Genomic DNA, 20,187 nt, shown 5'->3' on the forward strand with positions numbered 1-20,187 from the left:
CGTCCGGGCGGGCAGAGCTGCATCAGCCCGAGCAGCACAGCCCCTGCCCAGGGCACCAGGGGACACTGAGAGCAGCACACCCGCCGGCTGTCCATCCTCACTGAAACTGCGAACAGACCTGCAAGTATCCGAGCGGGCTGATGGGCACAAGAATTCAGTGCACAGTGCACTGCGTGAACGACAAGTCTTAGACACGAAAAGCTGTGCCAACCCAGGCAGTGTCATCCAGGGATTGACCGAGCCTCCTCACTTCTACAAGTGCAGCTCATCCATCACCTCTTCAGGGGCTGGAGACTGATAGAAAAGCTATTTCTCCACTATAAAAATGAATGGCACAGTCTGTCACTGCATTGTCTCTTGTCCCTAAATTACCCACTTATGCTGCACCTTTCACAACAAAAACAAAGCACAGAATCTTCACAACTCCCTCATAACTCTAAATTTTATTATTGCTTAAAACTTTATTCTGACCAAGGTAGGAAATCTGCACATCTTGTGTGGCACTTGCAGTCAGTTCACAGCTTTGACTGAGAAGCAAACAGCAAACTGCTCAGAGCACACCCTGTCCAGCCACCTGAACTCAGAGCAGGAAAGCAAATCAGGCTCTGAACCAGACTGTGAAGAACTCAGAGATCCTCTGGGGATAGGTATTGGCAAAGTCTGTCTGATCTCACAGCCACATTTACAGGACGTCACAACCACGATTCGCTGTGCAGAGAATCCAGACTTTATCCCTACACCTGTCTGTAAGAAGCTTGAGTCTAAAATCTGGTTCTTGTACTATTAAAAAACTCTTCCAGCTGAGGATTAATCATCTCAGTAGGACTGTGCAAATGCATGTGAGATGAGTGGGGAAGGTTATATAAAGCCCACAGAGAGAAGGAAAATGCAGAATAGAACAGAGGACCTGGCTTGCACAGCACCTGAATGCCTGCAGGTGCCTCTAACAGAGATGCATTCCGAGTGCTGATTGTAATTTACTTGTCAGTCATTTACTTGATTAATTATCTCCTCCAAATGGCTCATCACCCAGGGTACCTGAAGTGTTACAACCATCATTAGAGATGCTGTAGTGTGGTCCTCCAGCAGACACAGATGCCAGGAACAGCCCCCTCTGCACAAACACACTTTGCCACGAGACACGCAGCTGACAAACGTGTGTACAGAGCCCCAGGAGCACACAGCACTGCAGAACCATCTGAGAGTGCACATGGGAATGGCTTTAATGAACTCTGCACCACAGGTAATGGTAAGATGACTGCAAAATCCAACCTGGTCAGCATAGTCTACACCAGCAGAACTCCTGTAAAATCACTGAGAGAATGCAGCAACGTCAGCTCTGTGTGCCAGCAGAAATCATTTTATACACACAGCAGTGAGTAATGACACTGAGAAATGATGGGCAGAGTTTAGCACAGTGCATTGTGGTGGAGTTTCCGTTGTTTAAGAGCCATCCTTCCCTTCCTCCATCAGTAAACTTTGCAAGGCACACTCAGATGCAATGTCTACAGCTACTGAAACTGCTCTGGAGTAAACATTCATTCAGAGAATTGGGAATTGCTCTGTCCTTGGCATTATGGTTTCTCTGAAGCAATACATGTTTCATTTGCTGTAAGTGGAATAGATTTTCATTTACTTAGCAGTCTTTGTATTTATCTAGATACTATGGTCATAATTAATAAACATGGCTTCTTAAAGACAAAAGATCTTTTGAAATGACAGTGAGCTGATAAGATCTAAAAAATATTATCCTCTAACAAACAGGGTCAAATGGCTGAATATTTCTGAGCAAGTGAGGAAAAGGAAGAGTAATGTGATGTTATGAAAGTACTACTGAACAACAACTGAGCCCATAAGCACAAGTACAATTTATCTTCTAGCACAAATTCTAGTGGATGAGGTAAAAAGAATAAATCTACCTACTGTGTTTCTGCGATGGGCTTCCTAAATCCATCATCTTGTAGAGATAAGAGGGTTTTTCTCAATTTCCTATGTTAGGAAGTAAAAATACTCTGCATTTTCCCTCCGTCTTGCTCCCTCTTCTGCAAGTCTGTGTCTGTGTGAGAAGGCAGTTTGAATTTCATCCCGTTTATTAGCTCAGGCACTGAGGAATCACTGTCAGTTTGGTGATGTACAAGCTCCATTCCTCTCCACAACACCGAGGAAGCGGGGGAGAGAGGAGAGGTAGGATTTGATCTAAACTACTTTTTGCTGGAACAATTAACTCTTTGCTGACTGACAGCTCCTTCCTGTGTATCTCGTGTCAGTTGACACTGAAATGTCTGCTCCTCTAAGGCAACAGGGGACTCTCTGACAGCTGTTAAATGCTCATGTTGCTTCTTTTAAGGTTTCCTCTGCTTTTCTCTCCCACTGCTTAACTGGGAAGTCCAGTCAGACACCACCACAGCCATGATCTCCTACAACAACAGGAGGTGCCCCTGTTCAATTATGCCAGAGGGACTAAGGGTCACAAATTCGTTCCTCAGTCCCTGCAGCTTCTAAAACTTAAAGAGGTCTCTAACAGGGATTTATTCTCCACCAACTAATGCTTGCTGCTTCTTCAGGTAAAGCATTTAACACCTCTAACCCTGAATATCCAAAACTGAACAGAATTATTTGCAATGAAACAAATTCACTGCTGCTAGAAGAATGAAATGTGGATGCACCTGTGTATACCACCATCCTCAAACACTTTCATTTTCAAGGTAAAGAACAGAATCCTGTTCATTCCTCTGCAGTGAATTTTCAGTTTGGTAACAGCAAATGATCTTGCTTCACTTTCTCAACCACCTGTTCTAAAAAAGAAATATAGTTCAGTAACACCACCCCATATCCAGTTCCACATTCAACCAGGTCTGCAAAGGTTTCCCCAAGTTTAGTGTTTTCCTGGGAGAGCTATTACATAAATATAAATACATGAATATATGTATGTATGTATATATAAAACTCTGTAGATATTTGCATCTCTTGAGAGAGTTTTAACTTTTTAATCCCTGCCCACAGTAAAACTTCTCTGATGCAAATTTTTACTTAGAGCTCTATGAGAAAAATGAGTCAAATTAACTAGATTTTCCACACTAACCATTTTCCTCCAGAGAACAGCATGCAGGATTAAGCACAAACCTTTCTTCCCCCCTACTTCAAACAGCACTTTGTAGTCCATCTCTTCCTTTTTTTCTGCTGGTAAATGAGGACAAAACCTGTTCTGCAATCATGGATCTGAATGCTAGTGCTTCCAACATATTTCTATTTTCATACTTAATTCTAGCAAATGAGCATTTTGAACTCTCACTAAGCTTCATTTCTTGATTTTTGAGCATTATCTTGACAGCAACCCAGCTCCTGTATCTGCCACTATCCCAAAGACTTGCCTGGTGCTGGAGCACCCACTTGGAATAACTTTCCTCTGACTTTCACTGCTGGTCTCACACATTCTAAGTTCCTGCCTATGTCAACACACAGTTCATTCACTGTGACACAACCTCAGCTTGTCTTCCTTTGATCCAGTCACAAATCCTGCTGGCCTCCTAGGAATCAACATCCCCCCTTTCAGTTCAGTGAGAGAGACACCAGTTAAGGGGATTAGAATAGTCTCTAAACAGGTTTAAAATCTTTTGTTTTCCTCACTGAGCCAATTGCCTGGAACTTCAGCATTTCAGCAGGGAAAAAGATTATTACTTCAGGGAAATATCAGTGGTTCTGATATTGTCAGAAACAATCTCACTCACTCTTCTCTAAACTGTTCACATCTCTTTTATTGTGTGCAGAGCATTTTCAGCATAATAGAACAGCCTCTCTCCACAGTGGCTACTCAGGTTTAACTCATGTTTGTATTCTGAGATCATGACTTCAAGAATATTCTCATTCCTTCTCTATAGAGTCAGCAGTGCAGCTGAAGGATCCTGGATTTGCCTGGGAGATGGCAGCAGACACACATCAAGTGGTTCCTCATAGTTTGAAACTGTAGAAAACCACTATGGTTTGCTTCAGAAGACAACTGGAGTTATTTGTTCTCTTAAGAAACAAAGCATTCCTCTCTCTGATGAAGCATTTAACCTCAGATCAAACTGACAGATAAGATTCTGATGTGAAGATAAATAGAAAACTGCTTGGAGATGAAGGGCATTGAAACGTTTGGGGAGGTGAGAAATACCAAAAACCAGGGAGGTTCACAGTATCACAGCCATGATTTTAAAGCACAATTTGCCAAACTCCAAATGCTAACCAAAGCCAGCCATGCTGTAAGACACACAGGCTAGCAGTCACTTGGCTGTACCTGCTTTTGGTGGCTTTCAGGGGGATTAAGTTTACCAGAACTATCAGCAGATACAAATAATTTGCTTGTGAGAAAGTGTAAGAGGGAGAGACTCAGCTCTTGTTTACAGAGCCTCAGAGCAGCATCCCTGTGAGTGGCTTTGACTGACAGGATTATTCACAGCTAATGGCAGCATCTCCAGAACTTCCCACAGATAATGCCAATATCGTTGCACTTTGTTAAACAATATTGGATTTCCACCCCTCCCATCTCTGACAGCACACAGGCTGAGCACTCATATGAATGAATGAAAGAAACAGATTTTTCCTCTCACAGCATTATAAAGACCTGGTTTTTAATTGTTCCAGCACTAGTTCAGTCAATCCAGAAGTTGGTTTACTACCTCTAAACATGCTGCACTTACTCTAACCATCTGACTGAGCATGATTTTTACCTATTCCACTGTTACTGGGATCAAACCAGGGTAACTTCCCTGCTACCAGGTACACCTATCACGAACTTTCCCTCTGCCCGGCAAGGAGCAGCGGTTCCAAGCAGTAGTTACCCTGGTTAACAACCCCCAAGGGATGCCAGCTACAAAAGCTCCAGGAGCAGCGGCACTCGGGTGGTTCTGAGGCGGCTGAAAGTGCCAGCGCTGGGTTCTGGCAGGATGGAGGCTGTGAGACTGCTCACCCAGCAGATGGCAACCGCGATACAGCCCACGGCATTCGCCGTGGCCTCAGTCGGGGATGGGGCGCGCACGGCGCTGTTTGTTCTGCTGGATTTGTACCTTTTCCACTACACACGTCCAAAATCCTCACAGGCAGAAAGAGATACATCAGATAGGGCAGGAACACTTGAGGGGACAGAGGAGAAGAAAGAAGAAACAGATGGTAACATTCAGGTGATTCAGTTTCTAGTCCAGAAATAAAACCACTGATTCTGCAACAGAGTTCAGTCAGTGCCTTTTATCTCCTTTTCCCCAGTTAACTTTTACAGGAAAAGGAGAGCTGCTACATAAATTGAGTATCCAGGTAACGCTGCCCTTTTTATTACAGCCCCATGATTCACTAGCACAGAGCAAAGAAAGGTGAGGCCAGACTGCAATATTCCTGTGGACCATGGAGAAGGAGCAATAAAGCAGAGCTCTGTCAGAAGCACCTTTGTGGTGCCCATTGCTTTTCGTGTCACATTTACAACCTTTATCCTAACAAACATCCACTGAGACAAAGACAGGTGGTTATTGGTATTTCCTGATTTTAAAACAAAATCACTACCAAGGGCAGAGGCTGTGTGAGCTGGAGGCAAAGCAGATTCCTCCTGCTCCATAGCAGGTGTCAATTCATTGGTATTTAGGCTCCTGCCTTCCAAGAGATTGCAGCAGGAATGTCTGAGCCTGAGCAGGAGTTAGGAGACTAAACACCTTTAGGCATCTTGGCACAGAGCCTCCAAAAACTACATTACAATGCACTTTACCAAAAACACAGGCAAACAAAAATCCCAACCAAAAAATCTAAGAAATTAATCTAGAAAGAGCCATAGAGATTTTCATTACCTGTTGAATCTCTATGGGCTAAATGGTAAGGTTTGAAATGGTCACTTGTTTGAAATTGAAATCATTGAGGAAATAAATATACATTCCTCAAAGACAGGAAAAAGGAATGTGAGTCACATCAGCTGAAAGACAAGACACTTAAGCAGTATTAGAGTCATAATGAAGTTCAAGGACCTGGGCTCAGTGGTTCATCCTGGGCTCCTGAGCCTGAGCCTCCTGCTCAGCCCTTTGCTGGCAGTGAGCAGCCAGACATCCTCCAGGTGCCTTGTGCCACACATCATTCCCACATCCCTGCCCTCCACCAGGTGCAGGAGAATGATCTATGAAGTGTGAATGAATGGACAGAGCTGAGAGCTGCCCTTGGGTGCCAAGCCCCGGCCAAGGTTACCTCTGCCTGCAGTGACCCCAAGACACTTCCTCACCCTTTCAATGCACTCTGCTTCACACAAAGGGACACTTTCTTATAATTTTGTCATCTCTTTATGCAATATAAGAATTCTCAAAGACTGAATGCTTTGAAACAATTTTCCTTCTAAGACTTGACCAGTATTAAAGAATTCTACATGATCCTGGATGTCCAAAACCAGCCTTTTTCACAAAATGAAAACTGATTCAGTTTCACTGTTCCATCAGTCCTCAGATCTACTCCAGGCCACCACCACCCAAGATTAAAATCCTCCAGGGCTCAGAATCCTTTGTGGTCTACAGATTGCATGTTGCAGAATAGTTCCCAAGCAGCTGATATCAGCACCCACCATTGCCACTCTCTAGATCTTACCAGAGTGATTTATTTCAATGCTGAATTGCTGAGGTTGGATATTATTATTATTTGTATTTCAGAACATGTAAAAAAGACCTAAACATGACTGAGAAGTGTCTGTTGTGCAGGATCAGCAGTTCCCATTTATAATCAGAATAAGAGACAGGATAAGGATAAAATGAAATTACAAAAAGAGCCAAACAAGAAGGCAGTAACAGAATCAGAACTAGAATCTGGGTCTGCTGAGCAGTCCAGTATTGTGTCCTTAGGTTCATATCTTCATTACAACAGTCTGTGCACACATTAACATAAATTTGTATAAACTGACACTGCCAACAAAGGAAACAATTGTGCATTCTGCAAACCTCACTTGTGCATTTCTGCCTCTGCAGCAAAAGGGAGGACAAACAGCAGCTCTCAGTGTTCCTTACACTACAGCCTTGTCCTCCATTCAGAAAGGAAAAAAGGTGTTGAAAACATAACCCTCAGCTGACACTGTGCAAAACCTTCAGGATTTGGTGTCACAACTGTGTGGCACCACTGTCTGTGCCACACCAAACTGAGGAGAATGCCATGTTTGAGCTCAGTCATTACAGGGATAACAGCGTGTTCAGATGGATTCAAACTGCACCAACAAAACCCAAACCCAAACCAGGTCCCATCCTTCCCTCACTGCCCTGTGCATGCAGAACAAGCAGAACTGCAGCATCAGGTCACATTTAATTTTTAGCTGAAAAACCAGTGAAACTGGGCAGTTTCACAGAAATGTAACTCTAATTGAAGTTCCTGTCAGACAACTGGTGCCAATTCACAAAATATCATCTGCCTGTCTGTCCTTGAGCTCAGCTTGTGCCACGGAGTGGTTTGGGTTGAAGGGAGCTCTGGAGATGCCCCAGCCCAAGCCCTGCCATGACAGCAGCTGCTCACAGCCAGGCAGATGTTGGAGCCCCAGCTGAAGGCCAGCTCAAGTGCTTCTCCATGCTAATCTGATGTACCACATATCTCAGCAAACAGGATTTTGCATGTCTGTGCACAGCACTCTTTCATCAGATTACAAGAGAAAAGTGAGTCTAGACATGCCAGAGCATATTTGAAAAATAGAGGATTACTGAATTTGCCATATCCCTCCTTGATTTTGGACTCTCCCAATGCAGCTGTAATAAGGACTAATGACATTATATGTAAGCAAATTATGTAAAAGTTAATTGCATTCCACTCAGATTTCCTTTTTACATAGCAATCTGCTTCCTTATCCATGCACAGCCTACACAAAAAAGTGGAGATTTTACTGCAAAAAAGCAACAGGTTTTGAAAAAAAGTGTCTCAGTTGATGAAACACCAGAAAGCTGCACAAGAGTGCCAGGAGTTCCAAGCCACTGAAGATGAATAAGCACAGGAGATTGTGGGTAACTGATACTGTGGGGCCAAAAGATCACTTGAGGGGCACTTAATTAACTTCATGGAGTAATTGCAACCAGTGGTTTAACTCCAGCTCAGTCCTTTCCTAAGTTTTCTGGCAGATAAACTCACCCAAACATGAAAGGAGAAGCGTTGCACTTGGCAGGCTGGCCTGACAAAGCTGAAATGTAATTTCTGAAGGCACAGGCTGCTCCAGGCAGCTCAGCACTGTCACTGTCACTCTGCCTGTGCAGGTGGCTCAGGGTCTGTCACAGTGCAGAGGCAAAACCACATCAGAGCTGCATTTCAACAGAGCCATGGAAAGAGTTAAAGAGGGAGTCCAGGCCAGGCTCAAGTGGGTGTTCTGAACCAGCCTGCAAAAGGATTCCTGAGCCCAGAGCAGCTTTTGTTTAGGTCCAGACCCACTTGCATTGGAATGCTGGAAGTGCACAATGCAGACTTGCTCTCCCTCCAGCTATTTCTGCCTTTTCTTTGCACTTTGTCCTGGGTTTGCACACTGACAGAGCTTCACGTACAGGAATGTGTCATGCACATCCAGAGTCATCACCCTACAAATAAAAAACGAGTTCCCTAACAGTCAGTTTGTGTGATAGAGCCATGACTGGAATAGATCACCTCACTTCTGTGGAGCCAGAACATACAAATGATGCAATACACCCATTTCACATCTGAATTTCTGCTCTTTACTTTTTAAAACTCCTTGCAAATCAATATAAGAAGCACAATGAGAATATGATAATGGCTTGATGGCTCTACCAGGAAAAGCAGCACCAGTAAATGTGTAAGAAAGATAAGAGCTAGGATAATGACAATCCATCATGGATTAATTATTTCACTGACAGGCTATTTTTAGTACACCTGCAATATAAATATATTCAGCTAGTAAAAAATATACTTATCAGCACAAATTGTAAGCCAACAAAAAGTGAAATTGATCTCACAATTGCTGGATATTTAATCAAAATTACAAAATTAGGTCCTGTGAAAACCCAGCCAAAACTTTGAGTGCTGTCTACTTCATGATTGTAGGCAGTGAATTAAATGCATTTCAAGCAAATGAGTCCTGTGTTGAATAAATGAAGTTTTGATTTAAATATTAAGCTAAATAATCTTTTTATTATTTATTTTAAATGCAAAAAAACCCAGGCCCTCCTCCCTCAGATGTCTCCCATAGCACTAATTCATCTGCCACAGACATCAGTTACACAATTCCCTCCCTCCTACCCAATCTCCAGTCTGCACTTGATGTGCACAATCACATCTGTAATCACCAGAGCTTCCTAAGAGAAGAGCTCATTTTCCCCTGTGCAAGCTGTCAACACTGAAAAAAAGAGCAACAGCCAACAATAGTCATTCTTTGAGCTCTGCATCTCCCAGCTCAGTTCAGACAACTCCATGGCACAGAGCCACAACCTGAGGCACTATAAATCCCAGCCTCATCAACTTCAAGAAACATTTTCCAGAAGCACTGGAAAGGATCAAGGAAAAAAGTTGCAATCTCTTGACAGTCTCATCCCAGGATACTCATCTACATTTTTTTACAAGTTTTACAAATCCTGCACATGAAGGTCTGTTCACAAAACTGAAATCTCACAGACTGCACAAGCAAGGACAGAAGACAGATTGATTCAAAGTTATCCTCAGTGTGCAGGGCAATGGTTGATTTGGGGATTTTTAAATACATTTTACCCAAACTTTAGTCTCAATACCAACTACACAGAAAAAGGGACTGAGGAATATACAAGCACAGTTCCCTCAAATTTAAGGAAAATTAGCTGTCCCATATGAAATATCAATACAATAAAAGTGAATTTGGAGAAGAAGAAAAGAGTGCATTTTCAATACCAAACTATGAGATGAAAGGATGACACCTTCCACTCACCTACTGAGAGGATGTTTGCAGAGAGGAAATGGCAGCAGTTTCCCTCATGGAGAATGGATTCTTCTCTTTGTGTCAAATCCCCTGCTAGAGATTTTGGAGAAGTCAGAGCCATCTCAAGCTTTCAGAGCAGCCTAGCAACAGCTTGCTCCAAGTCAAACAAAGCTCTTCAGTGCAGATATCTGCAGAAAGTTTCAGTCAAGCAATGAAAATATCCGAGAAAAAGCAACAATTTCAGGATGTTGCTGCCTTGCTTGCTTTGGAAGTGCCAGTGAGTGCCTTCCCTGCAATTCCACATTCAGGAGACTGTCCTGGTTTAATTCTTTTGCCACATATTCCACTCATTGAACAACAGGATTTGCAGTATCAGTGTGGAGAAAGAACCACGGAGCTCAGTCTTGACAGTCTTGAGGGCCCTTCCCAGGAGCACAGGAGTTACAAACATTCCGTGGATTTTCCCAGTGTTTCTTGCATGTGGATACCCTGGAGAAGACATTTTTTTTAAACAGCAGAAGTTACTTTAACTGTGAGATATTCACCACAGGAACATACTTAGGTGATGTGCAATGCACTGACCTCAGCAGGCAGAAGGCACCGACTCTTCCTTCCCTCACCCCAGGATTTTCCACAGACAAAGCTCCCTTTCTGCCAGCAGCAGCTTCTCCAGAAGCCAAAGTACTCATGCTGGGGTTAATTAATTTATACCCACAGACACACAGAGTTGTAATATGTACATACTCACTTAGCTCAGTCACTCTGCACAGCAAGTGAATGCATTGGGTGCATTCCCAAAGGACTCTGCCTGACGATGGCTCCCTCGTCCACCTCCACCTCCAACCCTTGAAGCTCTTTGCTCCTCTTACCTGTTGTCAGCTGTCTCCATCCTGTATCTCCGGCATTGTCTGGCATTCCCTTTCCCTTTTCTTACCCATCTTCTGCCCACTGGATACAGAAGACTCACCTTTCCAAAACTCTCAGTGGATACCTTCCTCAGAGGAAGAGGGTCAGAGAAGGCTCCCTCCAAACCAGCAATCACACCAGACAGAAACCTGGGATCCTACCTAGTGCCGGTAACTGTTTGAATCTCTGGGAGTCTCCTTCAGTTTGTAATTACAAGCTGAGCTCTGAAGCATTGCCCTAACATGTTTTGTTGTGAAAGCACAGATCCAGTTTGACATTATTTTAAAGGGAGAGGGCAATGAAGCTCACTATAAATGACAGTGATTAGAAATAGAGGAGGGGGTTTGAGACATTGGTAGCAAAAAATGAGTAAGAGAATGCCCTGCTAGAGCATCTGCCTGTTTGAAGCTGTACCTCTCTCCTTGTCTTTGGTCCCTCATGCAGCTTCTTTGGGAAGTCACTTCCTCCCTGCCATTATCTTTTCACCAAGCCCCACCTTTTCCATTCTCATGCTGTTAAAAACTCCTCTGTTCAGAGGGAGCATCACAGTGAAGTAACACCCTTATGTGGAGCCAAATGCATGGCAACTTCATCTAGGGGACAGCAGTGCTTGGCAATAATTATCCTGTAAAAAATCAGCAGCATTACAATCATTTGTTTCCACATTTAAAAGGGAAATGTCTCACAGGGCATCCTGTGGCTCTGCAATTGTTATGGACATCTCAGAGAGTGACATTCATTTGGCAAAGGATATCTTCATTACAGAGCACAGCTGGAGTAACCAACACCCAAATTATAAACTTAGGGCAGATTCAAAAGCTGACTGGATTGAGAGGGGAGGAAGATAATAGATTATCAAAGATACATCCTGTGCCCCCCACATATTCATTCTTCTACATGCTTGTCTCTGTAATTGTCTCTCTTCATTATGCCCTGGCATATACATAATTAGGTAAAAGCATACAGAGCTAGCATTCTGCTTTAGACTGAGCAAAATCAATTCATACACTTCCATGTATTCATTTAATACATTTCATGTATTCATTTTATGTGTCTAAAAATAAATGGGGTTTTTTTCCTTTAGGTTAATCCTTGAATCAATATCAAAAATACACTTACATATAAAAAGCTGACTTGTTTTATTTAGAATGGAACCTAAAGTAGATGTTAGAAGGTATGTCAGGATTTAAATCAACTTGTCCAGAGAAAAAGCCAAAACTGCACCCAGCAGCATTTCTGAAGCTGCTCAATTGCATGTTCTGGGCAGATACTTCTGCAGATGACAGGCACTGCCTCAGTCATCATCTGCTTTGGTCATCTGGGCCACTCCTGACCATAATTTTCTAGCCATTAGCCACAAAGTGCCATTTCTGGTACCTGTGCAGTGAATGTTTAACCCTGGGATCAATCCAGGGATCACAGGCTCCCAGGACAGATGGAACTGTTCTAACATCAAGACAAGATCAGCCCATTTCCTTTGCAGAAAGCTGAACTGGTGGGTAGTTACTCTGCTGACTCTCTCACCTCTTTGCTTCAGGGCTTATTTGAAAGGCCATTTCCTTTGGAGGAAGTTCAATCAGTGTGACTAATTAGACACCAAAGAACATGACCATGAGGGCGAGGAAGACTGAATGGGCACGGGTGCTCCTGATGGTGCCAGAGCAGCTGAGCTCAGTGAAAGCAGCTGAGCTTTACATTGATGTGGCTCATTAAATATTTTATTGTCTTGAGTTATGTCAAATTCGTGTTCTTTATGCTTTGTTATGATCTGAAAGTGAAGCTACTTTGAGGCAGCTGATCTCTGAATGTCTTCACTTTCCGTGCAAAAAATGTTCTTCCTGCACTCAGTCCCACCTTTTACAGCTTCCTACAGGTCCTCAGAGTTCCCTTCCTCCCCTCCCTCTCTTCAGCATACCTGTGTTGATAAAAAATAAAAGCCAAGCCTCTCTTCCCAAACCAATCTCCACAAATCCTACACAGCCAATGGAAAAGTACACAATGAATCCCTAAAAATACAGATTGGTATCTCAGAACAACATTCAGGGGCCAGATTTCCTAATAAAGTAAATGAAAGAAGCTCAGTTGGCTTTCCTGGAAAATTTGTTGTGAAGGTTGTGTGATGGAAAATATCAGTTGCACTCTCTGGAAATACCTCACCTCTGTTACAGTAGGAACCACGGTGGCTCTGAGAACAGGGAACACATCAAACAGCCAAAAGAGAGCAACTCTATCTGTTCAGACCACATGAACAAGATTTAAACTGTCTGCTCAGGCTAAGAGCCCTGCCTAAGATTATTGTGTGAGGTTCTGTATTCCCTTGAAAAAAAGGACTTAAAACCCTAGAGGCAGGATCTGTATCACTTACAGACAATAAAAGCTGTGTACACCATTAACAATTCTCCAGCCATTTTTATATCACTGTAGTATTTAAAGCTTAACCCCACAAGACCTGCTTTTGTTCAGGGAGGTTTTGTGTGGCTTCCACAGAGCTCAGACAAGCTCTGATATCCTCCCAGGACAGATACACCGATACCATGGATGAAACACACAAAAACCAAGCCATCACTTAAACCTGAAGAGTTTGATCAGGAAGCAGATCAATGGATAAAAGATCAAAGCGCCATCAAATGGGAGGGAAAAAATAATACTTTAAAGAATTTAAATGTGAGAGCTGGGATTTGCTTTTAAGCTGCAGTGTGGTTGCCTCTGACACGCTGCTCATTTGAAGGAATGCAGCTCCATTCAGCAGGAATTGCACGGAGATAACCTGCACGCCCAGGCACGCCAGTGCACAGCCAGGGCTGCTCCGGAGGAGAGGAGGCTGCTCCAGCCCCGTGGAACAAGGGCTGAGCCCACACCTTAGGGTGTGATCCCGCATTCTTCTTCCCAAGGGACCGGGCACACTCACAGCACCCGCGTGCCACCGAGTCCCGTGGCAAAGAGCTGGGTTAAAAAGGAGAAAGTGCAGAAAAGGCACAAGGGGACATCAGGGTTCCTTTCTGTGTTCACCTTCACCCAGAACATCCCACTTAAAAGGAGCACTTAACGTTTGTCAGCTTTTCCTCACCCGCCCCTTACAGCCTGAGCTGGAGCTGCACATGCAGGAGCCCTGCATTTTTGTTGAATGATGTAACTGAAAATTCCTTATGCAAGTAAGCAGACATTATTAAATCCAAATTATTTATTTCAGGTTTGTATGAACCATGTCATACGACTTTAGCATTCACTTTATGAAACAAAATGTGAAAATTGTAACAATTTTTCTCTATAGGGATAGACTTGTTTGTAATCCTCTGCCCTATTTATCCTGAATTGCCAAAACCCCTCTTGGTTTCACCATCACTCCTTGTCACCAGCCAGTTCCCAGACCTGTCTGAAGTGACAATGGAAACACAGCAGCCTCTTGCTTCTGAAGAAAATTTGCATTTTGTACTAGCAAGGGAGAACGGGCAGTTTCTATTAGGAGGCAAAAGGAACTAATTAAGCAAAGTTCTACATCTCATCCAATAGCTTGGCTCAAAAGAACTTTGAAAATGAAAGTTTCATACTCTAGACCACAAAAAACAAAAAGCCTCAGAGAAGAAATGAGGGAGGAAGATCTCCTTGTTAGGAGACAGACGGAAAGTGAGGACTGCTGGAAAAGGTTCTGCTGCACTTGGGAATTTGTGAGTCATACTGAGGAGAGCTAGACGATGGGCTCCAATGCCACTGGTAATCAGATCTATAATTCCAATTCTGTTCATGCTGTCAATTGTGCTGCTGGCAGTCTTGGTCACTCTCCAGAAGTCTGATTTTTTTAAAAAAGGTTTTTCTTCAATTTCATGTAAATGAGCAGGAATTTCTTTTAAGAATAATGTCTTTAATCAAACTGCTTTAATTCTGTACATCAGCTTAGTGCTGCATTGATGAATCTCTTAGATATTAAGGATTAATTTGTGCTGGGGGAATTAGAGAAAAGGTGGCAACTTGTCACCTTTCACAAGTCAGTGGTAAACATCAGCTTTCTCCTGAGGATGGGCCAAACACAAGAGCCCAAGCACAGGCAGACAGACACTAAGAGAATATTGCAAACAAGAAAAACAAGCTTGTGCTTGGCAACTTCAAGAAAACACTGGAGTTTTTTTGGGTTTTTTTGTTTTTGCCAAATATCCAAACCAATTTCTTAAATTATGAGTCTCCTTCTCCATTAGCAGGAATAGGTCTGGGAACCACTCAATCCACCCTTTTTTTGTCAAACACAGAGCAGTGACGTGCACACATGGGAATTACAAGGCAGCAAGTTTTTAAGGCCTGATCCAATAAATATCAAAGTACAGCTCTGCTTTGCTCTCCACCTTATCATGGACTTTAGTACCTGGTTAGTCAATAAATAACATTACTTCAATAACCTCATCTCAGTCTAAACTCACAGGAGGGGAAGAAATGGGATAGGTCACTTTATAGTGTAGGAGACAAAAACCTGTTAAGTTGTTTAAATAGAAAATATTTCACATAGTCCTTGCAGCAATCCCACTAAATAATGCCATTATAACTCATCTCAAAGTTGTGTTTTTGAGGTTCTCCTCTGCAGGCTACAAAACTTCTTCCAGGCACCTCAATTGCAGCTGCCATTTTTTCCCCAGGCTCCATTCCTTAGTTGTTTTTTGTTGTTGTTGTTGTTTTGGTGTTTGGGGTTTTTTATTATTATTATTATTATTAAATAAAACACAAATTACATGTTTTCAGTTAAGAGCTGAGAAAACTTCCAGAGAATCTGTTCCAGCATCTAAGGGCAGTAGGAAATCTGGAATAACAAGCTGTAGGGGTGGTGAGGGGGGTTATGTTGAAGGGGAGAAGAGGCAGGGAGGAGCTTTTTTTAAGTTATCTTGCAGTAACTAATCCCGCTAGGAGAGCTGAGAGGAGACATCCTCTGAACACCAGACTGAACACAAAAAGTGCTGCTGTAAGTTTCTGCCTAACAGCCCTTGGCAAACACCTCAGGGAATGGGAACTACAGAGCTTGTGCAGCACTTTCAATCTCTCCCAGGAATGCTAACATGGAAAGATCCCTCACCTTCCCACCTGATCTCCCTTGCCATGTCTGAGGCAATCCAGAGCTCCTCAACAACTCTTAAGATGTCAGAAGATCCTACAAGAGCCATTCCCTAATTCAATGGAAACAAGTGAGGCTGTGATGAACAATGAAAAATGCGGGCCAAGATCAGAACCAGATACACCAAAATCAGTCTCTCAAGTTTCACGCTGTATTTGTGATGCAAATGCATCTGAAATCCTCACTCAGGTTATGCTTGTCTTGATGTCTGCACCCAACATTTCTCTCAGGACTGCACAGTCTCATGTGCAGTCTGCCAGAGAGCAAAGAGCAGGAAGGAAGCTGAGGACTTTGTCTCAGCATGTGTGAAGGTTTGTCACAGCCTGCAGTGTGCAGGTACCTGTCCAATGACTCTGTGCTGAGGGGAACTGCTCCACCCCCACAAAATGAAGGCAGATTAAACAATGAATCAAAAGGTTGGAAATTCCCCACAGATTTAGAGTCTGTGCCCTAAGCAGTAATGTGGAGACCAGAATTTCAGAGGCTTGCAGCAAAAACTGGGCTGAGGAGTTGCACACAGTGGCCATGGACAGCTGAACCCTCGGAACAGGGCTTGGCTCATGGCATGCAGGGCTTTCCTTCTCCCCCAGCTGAGCCTGGATGCATGGCCAGTACCTACTGCTCATGTCCCAGCTGCCACCAGGAATTGTCACAAGGGATGGACACAAGGTTTGCCATCATCCAGCGAGGCCAGAGGGAACAATGGAAGCAGAGGTGAACTCAAATGAGGTCAAGACAGTGGAAGAGAAAGAAGATTCAAGCATAACACTGGAGAATCTATTTCAATATTAAGATCAGATCAATTTAAGTTTATCATGGGAAGAAGTGGGTCATTTTAAAGATAACTAATGTAGAACTGAGATATCTGGGTGCATGAAAATTGTATTGCAGTAAATTCAAATAATCCTTAGTTACTGCAAGATTACTTTGCTGAAAAATCTCTTCAGCCTCAACCTCTAACCCACTCAAATTCATTTATACAGTAATTTTCTCACTCTGGACAAATTAACAAGAACAAATTCCAGTGATATTCACAAGCATGTTGTCCCCTTTGAGTTATATCTAGAAACTGAGGGCTTTGTACCATTTATTTCAAAACCAAAGTGAGACTGTGTTGTTTTGAAATTACGAGTACAGGAATTTAGAAAAGCCTTGCACACCATACATTTTATTGTTCTGTAATTCCTGCAGGAGCATTCACTAAAATATTTTCAGCCACTTTAAGTATGGAGTAGCTTTTAATTCAGAAAAATTACAGAAATGATGAATGAAAACAAAAGCCTTTTCAGACAATGTAGAAGGAGCTTGGCTATAAACTGGAATGTTATCATCCTTTTTGCAAAGCCAGAATAAATTTGTTCTTTGGCTGAGACTAATCAAAATACACTGCATTATAGGAGCTCATCTTGCCAACAGAGTCATTAAATATAAGATTCAGTGAGCCCTGAGTGTTTCAAGATTCAGTTATACAGGTTTATATTATAGAAAGAGGCAGTTCTGGTGAAATATTGCTTATTGAATAAAAATCCCCAGTTAACAGCTCTGCCATGACAAATATTTCTGCATCTGGCCATGGACCTGTGCTCTCTGTAATAAACCCTTGGTGCCCAAAGCAGAGAGCCTGTAACAAGCAGTGCTCCTGCTGAAGAGCTCAGAGCCAAGTTAACATTTCTCCCTGTCCCCACAGCAGTCCTGAGGCCATCAGAACACAGTGACTCTGACACCACTCAGCCTTGCCCACATGCAGATAACTCAGCGTCCTCGGCACTCACTGACCTCCCCTCACTTGAACACTTTCTCACACCAATCTCACTGGGCAAAAAGGAATTCTCCCCACCCTCAGTAAGGACAGAAAAACTCTCCCAGTAGACAAAACTTTCACCACATTCCTTGAAACAATAAGTTAACTTTGAGCTCCATTCTGAACATGGCATCAATTTCCTACCTCAAACCAACCACAGTTTGCAGTGACTCTTACTCTACTTCTGCTTTATTTTATAACAGGCAACATATCTCTACCACGAAACAGAACATGATTCTGGAAATTATCACCCTGAGGATTCAGGGTATATTTAAGACCTACATCTGAACCCTGAAGCCTCAGGCATTTGGAGCACACACAGCCCCAGCAATCCAGCCATCCTTATGATTTGCCACATCTCTGCAATCATTACCCACATTTCTATGCCAGGAAAGAACTGAAAATTATTTCTCTATAGCCCAAAAGAATGAGTTATTTTTTTAATTAAAAATTTTCAAAAATAAAAACTTGTATACCTTTTCATGTGCATATCTTTACTCCCAAGTTACGACTTGGCTGTTCAGTCACAGAATCAGCCACGTTCTGTTGCTAAACTGGTATTTTATTTAAATACCTGAAGTTTATTTTACATCCAACTTCTCTTATCCAAGTCAGTTTTAATTTTGGCTCCATACACCTGGGAAAGCTCAAGGCTCAGGTTATCAGTTCAGAATGAATGCTGTAGTCTTTCATTTAAAAAAAGCAGTTGTCCAGTTGGAAAAGTCTAATGCGGTTTGCTTCATCCCTACAAGCTCAGAGAATCTAAACATTTAGGACTAGCAGAACTCCAAGGTTCCTGAACATTTTCATGAACAAGACAAAGCATGATAAAATAAAACAAGCATTAGACATGATGCTCGTTCCATTTTCCCTCTTCCTTCAAAAAGAAGAGCAAAAGTAGCAGCAAATTCTGATACAGCTATAAGGCTGCGCACGCTGCTGGGATAGCGTATTCTAACTTTGTTTCTAACACCCAAGAGAGAGCAAAAGTGTTAAAAGTACACCACAATGATGGCTGGAAGAGAAAGTAGCAAAGCAAACGCCGCACACACCTTTGTCTCCCCGGGCCGGGCAGTGCAGACGGGCTGTCCCGGCTCCTGTGCGCGGAGCGTCCAACCTTCATACCCGGGACAAAACCGGGAGGAGAGAGGAGGGACCGGCGGAGTCTGCAGCGAAATCCCGCCCCGCTTTCACATGTTGAGGGCTCTGAGCTCTCTGATCACAAAGCAGCTTTACAGCCCCTGTTCAAACAGTTCAGCTCCAGGGTAACAAGTTCAAAGTGGGAGGAGGCAAAGGGAATCGGAGGGTGGTAACAACGCCGAACAGGCGTCTCGTTCCTTCGGCATCCGCAGAACCTGTTCTTCAGGTTGGAAACTGAAACATCTGCCCGGTGCCCTGCTTGAAAGCTGCGCTCCGAACCTCGTGTCTCCTAACAGGTCTGCAGAGACAAAATCAGATTTTATGATGCACAGACAAGTAGCCTGTGGGAGGAAAAGTTAATCATTGCTGAGCACCGAGGGTTTTTTACATTTTGGACTTCCTTGTGGTAACGTCAGCGAAGCAGCTCGTTCCCCTGTCAGGTCTGTTGGAAGGAAAAGCAAGAAGCATGGCATGGAAATCAGAAACTTGGCTCCCAAAAACGTAAACAAAACCACAGCAATGACGTTTTAAGAGATAATGGTGCTTTTCTGAAGTCACCAGTATCAATCAGAATACAGAGAAGAATCAGATTTTCCTGGCAGATCATAGTGTAACAGCCAACATTTTATGTATGTGTGTGTTTATATCTATGTACGAATATATGTATGAAAGCATATCACAAAATGGGAAGGTTACTTGTCATGCTGCACCTCCTCAGTTCAAAATACACTGGCAGGACCCCCACCCTTCAAAACATCACAAAATAACTTTTAGAATATGATAAAATCCACATAATAAGTCAAAACGGCCATATACACAGAACTTACACACTTCAAATGTTTTAGCACTTGTTGGCAAAGTCCGACCTTCAGCTTTATAAATGGTTTCCAATCTAATAATTGAGTGGTCATTAGTCAGGATTTCAGCTTTGGGAAAAAAAAAACCAACCAACCAACCAAACAAACAAACAAAAAACCCCTCTCAAGCTCCTCTTTGGTTTCTTGACCCCTAAAATAAGAAAATCACATTGACCCACTTCAGCAAAAGGGCAAGAAATATGTTTGGTATTTTTCTTAACAATTGACATGTTGGACATGAGAGATACACCCAGTTCTGCCTTTAAACAAAAATCAAAACATGAGAGACTGGATTGGAATCCTGAAAGAAATGATCCAAGGATTGGCCAGTCGGTTTTAATTCTATATAATTTTAAAATTCTGTAATTTTAGGTGGCAGCTTCGAGTTGGTTATTTAATAGATTGAAGCGTGAAAATGTCCCATTCCAGACCCCACTTCGCGTGGGACATTTCCTTATGCAGGTGCGTCCCCTACTGTTGAACGGCGGGAAATTGTGCCAATTTTTTCCCCCTAATTCCATTGATTTTA

At 42.9% G+C, this 20,187-nt stretch overlaps 1 protein-coding gene across 1 annotated transcript in view; it reads right to left on the reverse strand.

Moving 5' to 3' along the window:
* The window catches only part of PLCH2 (phospholipase C eta 2), a 75,353-nt gene extending 56,338 nt beyond the window's left edge, over positions 1–19,015 (reverse strand). The window contains exons 1-2 of the mRNA XM_050982494.1: positions 18,714–19,015; positions 9,872–10,351 (exon numbers count right to left, since the gene is read on the reverse strand). Of these exons, the coding sequence (XP_050838451.1) occupies positions 9,872–9,983 (112 nt within the window). The 5' untranslated portion in view covers positions 9,984–10,351; positions 18,714–19,015. The remainder of the gene's footprint in view (positions 1–9,871; positions 10,352–18,713) is intronic.
* Positions 19,016–20,187: the final 1,172 nt, after the last annotated feature.

This window comes from Serinus canaria, chromosome 21, assembly GCF_022539315.1.
Source record: "Serinus canaria isolate serCan28SL12 chromosome 21, serCan2020, whole genome shotgun sequence".
Classification (NCBI taxonomy): Eukaryota; Metazoa; Chordata; class Aves; order Passeriformes; family Fringillidae; genus Serinus; species Serinus canaria.